The 14,203-nt window shown below is 43.8% G+C and overlaps 1 protein-coding gene across 2 annotated transcripts in view; it reads left to right on the top strand.

Moving 5' to 3' along the window:
- The first annotated feature begins 283 nt into the window (after nt 1-283).
- The window catches only part of stim2b (stromal interaction molecule 2b), a 33,694-nt gene continuing 19,774 nt past the window's right edge, over nt 284-14,203 (top strand). The window contains exon 1 of one of the 2 annotated variants that reach the window (XM_034615499.1): nt 284-1,349. In XM_034615499.1, coding sequence (XP_034471390.1) covers nt 1,238-1,349 — 112 coding nt within the window. In that variant the 5' untranslated portion in view covers nt 284-1,237. The remainder of the gene's footprint in view (nt 1,350-14,203) is intronic. The other variant, XM_034615498.1, reaches the window with a different exon arrangement.

Genomic DNA, 14,203 nt, shown 5'->3' with positions numbered 1-14,203 from the left:
TCATCTGGGGGATACATCAAAAATAATAGTTTAAGGCCTAATTAAATAAATACAATAAAAATAGAAAAATACAGACTTGCAACTGTGTGGAAACCGGAAGGATACACTCCTTATAACAATAGTAATAATAATAATAATAATGTAATAAGTGATGCTGTTGATTAAAGGACACCCCCCTCTCGTCTCTCCTCCTCCCGCTGTGATGTCAACACCATCCCGGCCACCGACTTCCGGCCCCGCTCGGCTTTTCCTTCCCCCGGCTGCCTCTGCATCAGCCGGCGGAGCAGCTGATGTGTCAGGAGTGGGGGGGGGGGGGGAGCTCGGCTTTCACACGCGGGGAAGGGGAGGACAAAAAAGAGACGACACGAATTATAAAATAAATCAAACAACATTTAGACACTTTACTCCGGGGCGGATATACGAAGATCCCCGGGAGACGGAGGAGGAGGAGGAAGAAGAAGAGGAGGAAGAAGAAGAAGCGGACGTTTTTACTCGATGCGACGGGATTTGCTACTTTCGCGTGAAGAGGCGGACCTAGGAGGCTCGGCCACTTCAATATGCTGAGGCTGTCCCCGGTGTTTGTGTACTGTACGTGGAAGTACAAGGACTCCGCGCCTGCGACCCACGGGCCCACGTTACGGATTTAAACCCTCAACACCTTGGTCTGGTCCCCCCCGCCCCGCCGCCGCGGAAGAAGCGTCCCTGCCGGTTCTCCTTCAGCTCCGCGTCTTGTGTTTTTGTTTTGGACCGGGAGGGGGATTCCTCCAGACCTGAGGCTGCATGTGCGTTGCTCTCTCGCCGCCTCACAGTCGTGTCCCCCCCTTACCCCCAACCCCCCGGTTCTCCTCACTGCAACGGGGGTATTTTATTTTGTTAAACTAGCCCACGCCGTTCATGGAGGACTCACCATGACCCATTATTCCTTCTTCCACGCTCCTGTCAGGTTCCGTGTCCGCGGAGGGTGCCCGGTTTTCAGCCGCTAGCCGGTGCCGGTCTGCGAGAGAGAGAGAGAGAGAGAGAGAGGGGGGTGTGGGGGAAGTTGGTGCATATCCCCGGTGTCTCTCTCTCTGTTTTTGTTTTTGTTTTGCTTGTGACACCACTTAAAAAAAAACAGACTTCTATCTCTTTTTTCATTCATTATTAATTTATTATTTTTTTTTGGTGGGGGGTTGAACCAACAACCCACCCACCCACACTCCCACGGATACACGACACCCACTAACCCAGGTCTGTCACCATGAGTTGCATCCTCTCGGCGCTGCTGGATGTGTTGCTACGTGGACTCGTCATCTATGCGGTACTCGGCTGCTCTTCCTCCAGCGGTCTGCCCGATGCTGCAGCCGTAGCAGGTAAGAAGGCTCCGAGGATACAAGTGGGCACGATTCATTCATTTTTTAAACGCATGCACCCCCCCCCCCCCCCCCCCCCCCCCTCTCCGTGGAGGATTTCTCGGGGAAAGCCGAGGAAAACCCCCATGCACACAGCAGGAGGGATGGTGGGGGGGTAATACAAAGTGATGCATTTTAATGTCGTCAGTCACCCCTTGTGTGTTTTTTTATTCCCCCCCCCCATCCCCTCTTGCCTCACCTCTGTACATTGCCGGGGGACGATGCATGACATGACAGGAATGCACGAGGCATTTTACCGTCACTGTGCTACAGACGCCAACGCGGTGGGGGCTCGTGGGTTTGTTTGCAGGACTCCTGCATCCTCGCACAAGCAACATCACATTTTTTTTTACCCTACACGTCCCTGAATGCGTCTGTGTGTTTGTGTGTTTGCATTGGCTGGGTGTGAGGACTCATGCTGATTAGTCAGAAGGCCAGAGGTCACCCCCCCCCATCCTGAAATTGCACTATTGACATAACCTAATGAGATGATGTCCATCTGTTTTTAACCAGCCAGTATCGATTTCTCGATCCTCTTAACAGGCTCCTGGCAGGTAGCTTAATTGACCAGTTCGATAAAGGCCCATGTGCGAAGGATGTGAAACTGTTGTTTAACGGGGACGTTGCAGTTCAATCTTGGGAGGTTGAAGACAGTAGAAGGTTCAGTCAATTTTGTTTTAAATTAAGATTGAAAACCTCGTATTTCTGATGAAGTATCTGATGCCATACTTTTGGGACAACAGCTGCTTTAACCTCCAAGACTGAGTCACATATATTGCGAAATATCCAAGTTGCTGCCAGTTTTCATACAGTTTCTTTCGAGTTGCATTCATTCTCTCGGAGAATACTTTTCTCCCTGTCACACTAACACAGACTGTGTAATGCAAAGTCCCCACAGACGGCTGGATAATGTCAAACAATACTTAAGGCATCTGTAATAAGTGGCGTATGTGAAACTGGAGAGGACATTCGTGTAAATATTTTCCCGATGACATTCTCGCTGAAGTATTTTGACAACCTTGCGTGGAGTTGTTTATTTTCATGCTTTAAACCCTTTTCCCCGTTTCAAGTACCTGACAACTCGTTGTGCGTTTGCTCTCTCTGTGAACTGAGGGTTTAAAGGAATATTTCTTGTCTTGTACAACAGTGAATTGTTGTTTTTACACTTGTGTTGATTAGTGAGCTTTGCCACCAAAGTCGTTAGGCAGGTTTCGTTTCCCTTCAGAGTCTTGTTGGCCGTTTCTCTGTATTTGGAGTCTTCTGGCTAAGTTTTCAGCGAACTGTTTGTGGGTTGTAGCTTCATTGGATTAAAGTCATCGTCTAACTCTTGGCAAATGCATCAAATACGCTTTAAACTCAATCCATTCTAGTCAAAGGCTCAACTCAAGGTCTACTTATTGGGAAATGTTGGCTCATTCTTCCTTAAGAAGGCTGAGTAGACCTGAATCATCTGTTACCACATTATAAAAAAGCTTTTAGCAACAGATCTTCCCGACATCGTAGCAAACTCCACCTGCTGATGAACAAAAGCCATGAAATGCGGCTGAAAGCTCCAGAATATCCATTTATAAGAATCCAAATGCTTGTGACATTTGCGGGGGCGTGTTGGTAAAACGTACCTGTAGCAGATATCCTTCACCCTACAGGCACATTATCAAGGATGAATGAAACAAGGTGACACAGCTACGAACGTTATCATTCATCTTTTGGTTTCCATTCTTAAAGTCAAATCCCCATAAGCTAAATTAAAAAAGCTAATTTAAGCAGTTTGTTTTTTTCTTTCACTCTTTTGCACTTTGCACAAATACGAAACGAGCTCTGTTTTGTGACAGAACACGCGGTGCTGCAGCTGAGGACACATAAAAACGCCTCGTAAATGGAAGCCTGTAGTCTCATCTATATATTTATGTTCATCTAACACATGCACCGTCGCTGGAGGAAGTAATAAACCCTCTTCCCAGACAGCAGTTAAGCATTCATGACTGTCTGCTAACAAGTGTTAAGCAGCTCCTGAAAATAAACCGCGGGTAAACAGTGTATTGATTAATAAGGCACACTTGCCCTTTTCCACAACAGCCGCAGCAGTAGCGGTATAAAATGGGCCAAGGGACGACGTCGGCCCGCTCTGCCCACGAACAATGAAGGGTAGTGCACGCAGAGATAGTGGTGACTTAATACAGTGTCAGTAAACATGACCGCAGCATTACCCATTTCCCTGCCAGCTCCCTGGAAAGGTCAGCTGCCTTTTCACTGGCACCGTATCAGGCGAGGAAAACACAGTGTGTCTGTTAGCTCCAGTGTATGCAGTGTTTCCTTTGGGGATTAACCACTGCTTGAGTGACTCGTGCATTTTTATTTGTGTCGGTACGATGCATTTACTTCTGCATGTAACCTGTCGCTCTGTTTCTTAGTTTTTTCCAACGTTTCAGCTGCTTTGTATCATTCTTGTAAAAACCTTTTTACCAGTAGCTTGTTTGAGCTGCACCCTCTCAGTAGAGAGAGCTTGTCTTTGCTGAAGCCAGCCGGCCGGTGTGGTGACGGCACATGTGGTGATGAGGGAAGAGGGCTGGGTCCACACAACAGGGATGGGTGGAGGCGAGTGTTATCTCCCTTCAGTCACCAGGGGCAACAGGAGATAACGGGACAATAAGTAGACGAGCCAGCGGCGGAGTCAGAGGTTCCCAGAGTTATTAAGTCTTCTGCTGCCCAGACACTGAACTGTTAGCCTTGAGAGAACACTCACACTTTTTCCAAGGTGTGATCCAAAGTCTTCTTGGTCGTTGTTTAGCTGCACTCGTCTGTTCAGTGGTTTAGCATGTAGCACTATCATTCATCCACACTGTAAGCTGTTCAGAAAGAGATGGATATTGTCACTCTAAGAATATGATAGTGACGCGCTCTCTAGGATTTTTGGACAGAAGTTATATTTGCATATGCACTCAAACAAGTTGCTTGGTCCATGACTGGTATTGCCTCATACGTTCAGCAGTAATAAAGCATTATAAGTTGCTGTCCAGGCGGATGCTGTTGAAAAGGTTGAGGGTTCAAAGCTGTGGGCACTTGTGCATGCTGTGTGCGGTCAGTGGGTGAGGCTGGAGGGGGGTGAGGTTTAACATTTGGCGGGTCAGATGGTGTTCTTTGTGAATCGGGGGCTTCAAAAGAAGTAAAGAAGAGGATGGTGAGGGAGGATGTTGTCAGTTGTCATCGTTAACCATAGATGAGTCACTTCAGTTTCCTACTAGCTTTGGATATATACTGCTACACTTCAACAGCACGATAAAGATTTAATTTAAACTCTTTATATGGTTCATTTTGTCATATAAGTTCAACCACAGGCAGCTGAAAATGACCTTTGTCAATTTTTGTCCTTGGGATCTTCCTCCATTTGTAGAGAAAGACAAACCTGAATCAGAATCTAATTGATGATGGTGCCACAGATAACCATCACTATATCATGTGATATGAAGGCCTCGGTGCACAGTTGTTTTAGTGTTGGCATTTAAATTTATTTAGCAGTGAGTTATAATATCAAGTCACTCCGGTTTCTCTCCACATTAACAAACACTGGTTCCTCGTTGTCGGCCTTTTCATCTGAGCTGAGTTCCTCGTTTAATGCAACTCCACTTGCATGTGGCAAGTCATAAATCATGAGCTCAATTCAGAGTATAAACAACAGGAAGTATAAATCATCTCTATACACCTTCAGTGTGGCAACAGGCAGATCGGCACAACCTGCAGGGAATAAATAAAAGAGGGAGCGAGGTGTTTGTGAAGGTCGTCGGATGAGTGGCAATGTGAACGTGGTCTTCCCCTGTTTTAATTGTGTTGTGTATTTAAATTGTTTGGCATTACAACAAACAAAGCCCTTCCCTCTGTCTGCAGAGAACATCTCGTTCCCTGCTGGATGATAGTCGCTTCAGATACAGAGCTGCCCCCTCATTTAGCGCACGCTTCATTTAACTCATAGATGCACAGACTCGGTCACTGTAGCTGAAATCACAGATTCAATTGTCGCGAGGAAAACACGATTAGATGTTTGTCTCGTCCCACTTTTCTCGTACATGACCTATAACTCTGTTGGTCAATTTTCTGGATGTCACCGTGTTTATACAGTCAAATCCGAGGTGACTATGGATATTTCAAAGCAGAGTGAATGAATTATTAAGGAATTTGTTTGGAAAGGGGGTTGAACATTTGCGTATCTCTCTCTCCAGTGCTTGCTTAAGTAATGCCTCAAACACAAGAATTTGCATTTTGCGAAACCTCCATCGCTGCTGGTCCTGCTCAGTCAAACTAACACACACACACGTTTGAGGAAAGACAGACTCATTTTATTTGCTGTGTTGCTGGAGCCTCAGAGCAAGTATTAGGTTCACTAACAGTGCCCGAGTGTCACTGTGAACGTGGAGCGAGTCACAGTGTCCTGGTTCTGTGTTACACAGCTCAACGGGCAAAGTCATTTCCTTTCCCTGACGAGGACAGACTGTTCCGAAGGGTTCCTCATGAGCCAAGGAAATAATTGAAATAAAATCACGACTTTGTGCTTCAGACGTTAAACCAACCACTTCACCCTGCGAGAGTGGACTGAAATACACTCAGAATTGAATGATATATTTTCATATTAACCAGGTCCAATATGAAAGAGGCTGCTTCTGATGAACCCACAGAGAAATATCTGACTAAATGCTGTGGCATCTTTAAGCTCATTGTTTTGGTTTGACTGTGACTTATAACTGTACAGCACCAAATTGGTTTTTACAACGTTTTGGTTGGAGTTTACAGTCTATTCTGCTGCCCCTTACCAGATAAATTTAAATATGATATTTCCTCTTTGCAAAAAATCCATCTGTCAAGAGAGCTTGGATCCAGTATCACATTATTAACTAGAATGGCACTGAGGAGAGCGCGTGCCTCCGCCAAGTCCCAACAGCCTTCTTAAATTCAATCAAGCTACACCAAATTACACACACTCATAGATATCAGTCCCCTATATATGCCTGATTTTTATTTTTTAATCTGGACCCATGAATTATTCCCTGAAGGATCTTTCAATCTGTGATAGAAAGTGATAAATAAAATGACGGGATCTGCCAATTTCTCCGGATCCAAGCCAAAATGTAATGGTTGCTTTCTTGGCCCATATTCCATCCTTTGTTTTTTGGAAATCCGTTAAGTAGCATTTGCGTGATCCTGCGGACAGACAAACGGACATGGTAAAGACATAACCTTCACGGCTGAGGTAATAACCTTAAATGAAAGGCTGCTGTCTCATCGCTGCTCTGTCGCCGCTCAGTCGCTCCGACCGCTTCCCCAGGAGTGGACAGCTGCTGCCCGTCTCAATCGGGGGGCTTTAGAACTATGATCCAACCTAATGAGATCCGTCACCAAACGCACCGACCCCTCCGGTGTATTTATAAAGCTGCTGGTGATATTTTCCATGTACATTTTCCATCATAGTCCCTGTTGTGGTACCCGACACTGACATTGACACAGCGGTTGAGACCGGTCCTTAGGATTTCTGAGATCTGTCACCAGGGAGACGATGGGGCTTTATTTAATGGTTTACTGGTTTACTGCACCCACAGTCACCAGCTGTTGCACTTGCACAATGACAATACAGTTCTTGAATCTGAATATTGAATCTTGACTGACCTGATTCACTGGCATGTAGGGATTGTTGAGTTACAAAGCTCAATTGAGCAACTGTTCCTGGTTGGATTCTGTTTACTAAAGGGGACGTTTGAGGCTTTCTCAGGTTTTATTTCCTCTTGTGTGTTTCACAGTTTTTTGTACAGACACAAAACACTGCTCTTGAAGCTCCTGAAACATCCTGTCAGTCGTCCGTCCGATACTTCCGCACTATCGTGATGTCATGAGATAACATGATGCCCCACATTTGCATGATGCACGCATAGCAGCAGGCTCCCAAACAAAGTCATGTAAAAAATTTGAGCGGAGGCCAGAATTCCCCACACTGGTGGAGTCAGTGGACCAATTACAACAGAGTGGGCCAGCTGGCCAATCAGAAAGCCGGAAGGGGGCCTTAAAGAGACAGGAGTTGAGTTTAAGTCTGATACAATACTCAAACTGTATATATTCAAAGGCACAGTGTTCAACTTTAACTCTATGGAGTGTCTGTGAATAAGTTATTGCACCGTGTGTGCATATATCTCTTTTATTATATCTTACTCCATTTTATTCTTCCCCTGAGGATTTTTTTTCCATAAAAATCAATAACTTAAACGTCGTGCTGAAACCAGTCTTTATTTTACGTTCTTGCATTTCTGACAAATACACACCAGTGACAAGCGGGCAACACTAGCAAGTGTAAGCTGCATCATTCATGCAGAAAGCTCCAGAGTAGGAGATGTAGGTCACTGTACTCAGCTGTGTTTCCTGCTGCGAGTGGCCTACAGTAGCAGATCTGTCTGCCCTTACCCAGCCTGGGGGGGGGGCTATTGTTGTCCCCCTCCTCCACACTTTAAGGTGTTGATCCTCCCCAGCTGGCAGCGCACGGGGCCGTCGGTTTGATGAGCCCTTCGTGACACATAAGCTGCGCTACGTGGCTGCTTTAGGCAGAAAAGAACACAAAATATACAAAGATTTACATATACAAACACACTGTAAGTCCAGTTTCCTTCTTTCAATCTCACTTCCTGCGTCTAAAGCTGTTCTCGCTATGTTGAACATAGTTGTTTATGAACATAATGCTGAAATTCACAGTTTGTTAATCAGCCGATATCACTTGTGCTTCCAGGAAAATCCCATTGGCCTTTCTCCCTGTTTTCTGACATCCTCTCAACCTCTGGATGAAATGATTTAATCGCCGAAATGACTTTTAGTTTATCCCCAAAACACAAAAACGAAATCCTCTGTTTCCACTTAACACGTGTCCAGAATAAAAGGTTGATGGGGTTCACAGTTTAAGTCCTTTTATGAGGGTGGCATCCTGCTGTGATAATACTTGTCACCTTAACACAGGAAGAAGGCAATGCCATGCCCTTCATAGCAGCCTAAAACTGTCACCATGGCCTCCTTGTATTGCCTGTCATTGCCTCCCAAATCAAACATACCCACTGGAGCATTAGTTTTCTTTGTGCTGGAAGTGAAATGTTAAAGAGGTTAATTCTACCTGTGGAAGTCTGGTACATTTAAATGTTTAAGTAAACAGATTTCCCATTTTTACGTACTGAGCAATAAGCCAAGAGTTGTTATGTCTACAGATGATTCTGTGTTCAAATTTAGGCACATGGGTCTATATATATTTTTCTAGAAGGGGTCAAAGTTAGATATTGGACGTGGGGAGCCGACCCCTCTAATTTCAGGGACTTTCCCCCCCCCTGGCATTGGTCACTTGATGTGGCGGCCTGGGCGAGAGGGGCAAGGAGCGGTGTGGATTTCTCTGGTATGCTGTCTCCTCTCTCTCTCGAGCCTGTCTCCACCCTCGCTCGTGCTCTGACCCGTGCTCGTAGCAAACTTGTTTAAAAGTAATTTACAACTAAATCAAGGGGGCACCAAGAATAACAGAGACTCAGACGCAAATGTGATTTAATGGAGGAAATTAGTAAACTAGCGTGGGGGGGGGGGGGGTGCAGGCCGGTGTCCTTTTCCCCTGACACTCTAGATGCCTGTGAGAAAATGATGACTCTGGACTTGACTTAAAGCTGCAGTTATTGATATCTTTAGCTTCACATCGGGAAAAATAAGTGGATGTACTGTGAAACGGGTGAAGCAGTTGAAGTGTTAGTGTGTTGACTAGGTGGTAAACAGGTGGGAATCTCAGGAGCCACTTGGCCTTGACTTTGTCTGATCCAGAATGGAACCAGTTTGTATTACACGCTTCAAAGGGGCCTGATAATAGAATGACTTTCATTTGCTTTCTTCTCCGTCTGTTGAAGGAGACACTTTGTGCTTTTCAGTGAGTTTCTTTGGGCTTTTTTAACTTTTGCAGAACTCACACAAAACATATGTGACACATAATAAGAGAGAGAAGCTGAAAAAGCATCGTATGTGGCCTGTAATGGTTTAGTCCTTCTCATTTTTCTGCCCTGTTTCATGTCAGAGACCTTATTGCCGAAGACAAGGAGAGGCAGCACAATGACCGTGCTTGGCCATTGTGCTGCCTCTCGTCTTCGGCATGCTTATAGCCTCGTGTGGGGAAACTGGTCTGTTTCCATTTTTCTGACTAATATGTGTCTTCAAATACTTTGTTATTGTCTGAAGTGTTTGACTTATTCTTAGCTTTCACACCGACGTCCATATTTAGGAGCAGAATTTTTAATAAACATCAGAATCCTGTCGAGCAGGAAAGCACGAGATGGGAAGCTGGCAGAGAGCCGAAACCGCTGGCAGTAACAAAACATCCGACAGAGACATTCCCATGCGTAAATTCAAATGAAGTGACAGAAGTGTCCGGGACCCTTTGATTAACTTTTTCTAGTGCTATTCTTTAAATCTAAACTGAAAACGCGTGTCCTTGTCCACTGAGCAGACAGACATGTTTGTTTTGACAAAACCTTGTAGGTGTAAAGGAAGCAATAAAAGTTTTAACATGCTGTTCTCAGACTTCCTTCTATTCATAGAAAAGTATTTTTTTCATCTTTATTCATTCCAAGGCCATGCAGAGGTCTGAGCTGTGGAGTTTTGACAGTGTGGATATTTACAAGTCACACACATCTTCAGCAGTGCCTTGAGAATGTAATATCAAAGAGGATGTTAACGTGCACAGGATGTACGAAACTGCTCTGCACCTGCTTATTTTGAAGGTGCTCATATTTTCCCTTCAAGGTTTTCATGCTGCTAATGAACACAGGATTGTTTTTTTAAAGATGTCACTTGAATATGATCCTTAACATTTGAGAAATAGAAATAATACGATTGTCAGTTGTCAGATACAACCCACGTATAGAAGCAAACGTTAAGCCACTTTGAAATTAAACCTCTACGAACTGTTAATGTTGACGTTTACTTTAAATACCGCTGACATTTATGAAATGTCATTGAAAACCATTCATCATTATATTCAGAATTTCCTTTAAAGCAGGTTACTCATGGTAAAGTGTAAATGCATTTAAAATATCTGGTATGAAAATGTCCACTTTCAGGTTTTAGTTGAGACAAAATCCTAAATTCTAACGTTCAGTTTCTTTTTAGATTCAAGTTACTGTGTCTGTTATTTGCTTCTATCAACATCTGGTTTCCGGTTTTTTTTCTGTTTGTTTACCATTTTGTTTTTAATCTTTAGGCCAATTTGAAAGAGGTTCAGAGAACATTGGGTAATATTCTCAAACAAAGAGCTCATGGGTCTGGTGGGAAAGTCTTAACCCCTGGCTTTCCTTCCCCGAGGCCGTGTGTCGCAGGCAGGAACTCTTAATCCCAGTTGTGGTTGCTCAATATGTATCTCCTGTACACATTGTGTGCATTAATAGATTCAAAATAATCAACCGTGCTTTGTAATCACTGCTGCTCAAATCGTCCACTGGTTGTGCAAGTTCATCTGATCCCATAATGGAACGTGGTTCATGCTTATTGACTTCTCATCCCACTGTTCATCGTTCACTATTAACTGTTAAAGCCTGGCCATGTGATTTCTGTCTCACTCCAGCCATCTGACCCTCAGACCTCCGTCTCTGTGTCTATAGACATAATATCCATTAACCTTATATCCAGAAGAGCATGTCAGAGGCCGAGCTAATTAAACGTGTGCTCGGCCTTTTCCTTGTCTCCTCATTCTCCCTCTCCTCCTCACCCCGGGTCGGGGCCACGCACATCACCACATCTCGTGTCCGGGGCTGTTATTGAAACATTCCTGGGACGCCCGGGCGCAAGGAGCGTCTCCTTTTCTGGAAGTTTTTATATCAGACTCGGTGGGTCTTGCTCTACTTGTCCCCCCCCCAACCCCCCTGTATTAGCCCTTTTTCTTGTGGTCTAAGCAGAGGATTTCTGATGCCCATTAAGGTGTTTCAGTGGAAATGAATGGATTTAACAGGTCACAGACAAACGGCTGCATGTCCCTATATTTAATTGAATTAAAGACAGCAGAGCAGCTTTATCTGGTCCGTATTTGAACTGTTTCTCTGCAGTTTAAACCCAAATTTGGAAATTTCTTGCAAATAAACTAAAAGCTTTGTTTACATTCAGTGTTTAATCTGCTCCATAAAGCTACTAGAGGTCGAAAACTCCACATCAACAACAACAGTTTCCTTCCCTCCCTTGAGTTGCTTCAGCTGATCCAGCTCCACCTTCCACCTGTATTGTTTGCATAATCTATTGTTCCCGTGGCTCATTAGATGCAGGAAATTGCAACAAAGGTAATCCAGTTCAGGGTGGATCAGGTTCGGTTGAGACATGTTCACGTGTGGAATCTGGACCCATGTGGCTCAATGTGTGCGTGGCTTTGCAGGACTTAGTCTTTCAATCGTTGACTCTGAATCATGTTCATAGAGGTTTAAGGAGGTTTAGGCTAATGAGGTAATTATGTAACTGTGTGTGGCACGGCGCTGTTGCGTTTGATTTGAGATGAATTCCCATTCTTCCGCCGTGCCCTGTGGAGTTAGAAATCTCACCTGTCAGCATAGCAGCAGCTCAAGTGTTAGAAAAATGTCAAAGCCTGGCAAAGAACTAAGGCTTTTATATTTCAAAGGCTTCAAGCCAGAGGAACAACTTATTTGCAGGAGCAGTGATTGACACTTGGTCAGATACTCCTCCTGCCTCTGATTATTTGCCTCATTTACAGTTTTGAGCGTTAAAACCTCTTAAAGGGTAAAAAATTTGGGGATTTCGAGGATAAGGTCTTAGTTTTACAAAAATTAGTCGTAATTTGGAGTTAAAATGAGGAATGTGGAGCATCTTGTTAAATTTTGCTTTAAGTATAAGTTTTACAAATAACTAAATACTTGTTTTGGGCTCATCATTACCACATTATCATAAGTATCAGGGCTAGGAAAAGATTAACATGTCAGAAACTGATTATATTCCGAAGACAGAACCATAAGGACTGAGTAATGGTCGACTACCAGAGTTTGGACGACTAGATTTTGGATCCTGAAGGCAGGAGTTTATGTCTTGTGACTTTGTTCACTTTAACAGCTTATGCAAACTGAGAGTATTATAAAAACATTTTCTGTGTCGAGTTTCTCCCTCTTCAATCTAACTGAACCCCCCCCTCCCTCTCTCTGACTCCCTCTGTGCACAAGCTGGTGGCATTAGTAGGCGGCTAATGATATTTGTGTCTTATTAATGGCTGCTGATGAGCTGAAATGGTAGACTCTCCAGAAGCTTTATTTACTTGCCTTTAATACTGGACCCGTCAGCTTGACTTATGACACGGCCATATGGGCACTGGTGACAGGGACAAGTCTGGTACGCACTTCCGTCACATTCCTCCTCCTCTCCTCACTTTGACACGATTCGAAGCATCTGATTTGGAGCATCTGATTTTTTTTAGCTGCATTCATTAGACACACAGACATCTTGGTGCTTAGGGTCAAACATGTGAAGGGCCTCCTGGAGCTAAAGCTGTCGATAGCAACTCGTGGCTGCTTGGGGCATCAATAAAACACAGAATTGTCAACTAATATACGCAACATGTCATCTATCATCCACATGGCAAAGGCATACATTGCTGATAAGTTAATGACCTGCACATGACGTATGGATTCTACTGCGGAAATCATGTGTCTTCGTTTACAGCACATTGACACTGGTGTTGGGCCTGAACACCGAAACACTCTCGAATCTTGTTTTTACCAATTTGACATTTTCGCTTGCGTCTTCTACGTGTGTGACACCTCTCTTCATACTGAGAGATTCATATTTGTTTAATTTTTTTTCAGTTTTGTGTCCGTTGCATGTTACAAACCTCATCTATGACATTTTACTGCTGTATTCTCACATGGGCTCGCTCTTTGTTCTGCAGCCTGTCTGGCATTTTATGTGTTACAATAATAGAATAAAAAGGGTTTTTCCCAATCAAGATTAAAGGTGACGTTGAGTCACCAGACTATTGACAAAGCCTCAGATTTAACCTGCAAATTGAAGCTTGACTTGACCTAAAGTAGTTTGACTGGGACACCCTGAGGAAACTGCAGTACATTTAATCTAAATGTTACTTTTATGGTTTAAAGTTAAAAGCTGGGGAGTTTTCTTGCAAACAAAAAACACAAGTAATGTTTACATTCAATGTTTCTGCATTTTGTGTTTCCGAGGCCAAACACGTTGAATACATTTCCTTGCAAAGACATTGTTTTAAAATAAAAAATTAATAATTGTCTTTGTTTTCCAAATATTTCTGTCTTCCTTGCCTTTATCGGCACGTTGTCTAGGCTCTTGGCACATAACACCAACTATCCTTCAGTGGATTAGTGTAAAGGTAGTGTGTCGTGTGCCGGGGACCCAATGTGGACCAAAAGGTCAAAACTGTAACACAGCAAACCTGATGATGCTCCTGTAAATTTCATCCAAGAAATAATTGAGTGACAGTATATTTGACAGTTTACATACATGCTGTAGCTGCTTAATTAACTACTAATGTGTCAGGTAATAGGTGTTGGAGCATAGAAGCAGAGTTTGCACAAGACCAAAGCCTCACGAGCAGACGAAGTTTACAGACGATGTGTATTTTAGATATTTTACTGGAAGCCTCTGAACCTTGTATTAATTTAAGATAGTTAGAGATTAATACTGTTTGACTGTTATGTATATATATCCTCAATGTATGTGCTTGAGAGAGAGTGACAGTAACTGTGAAAACTGAGATGTCTTTTTGCAGTTTGCGAAGTAAGAAGAGGAAGCTTTAGTCTCCCTGGCTCCCCAGA

This window comes from Hippoglossus hippoglossus, chromosome 18, assembly GCF_009819705.1.
Source record: "Hippoglossus hippoglossus isolate fHipHip1 chromosome 18, fHipHip1.pri, whole genome shotgun sequence".
In the NCBI taxonomy this organism is placed as follows: Eukaryota; Metazoa; Chordata; class Actinopteri; order Pleuronectiformes; family Pleuronectidae; genus Hippoglossus; species Hippoglossus hippoglossus.
Note: the sequence above shows the minus strand (reverse complement) of the source record. Positions and strands in the feature narration are given on the sequence as shown.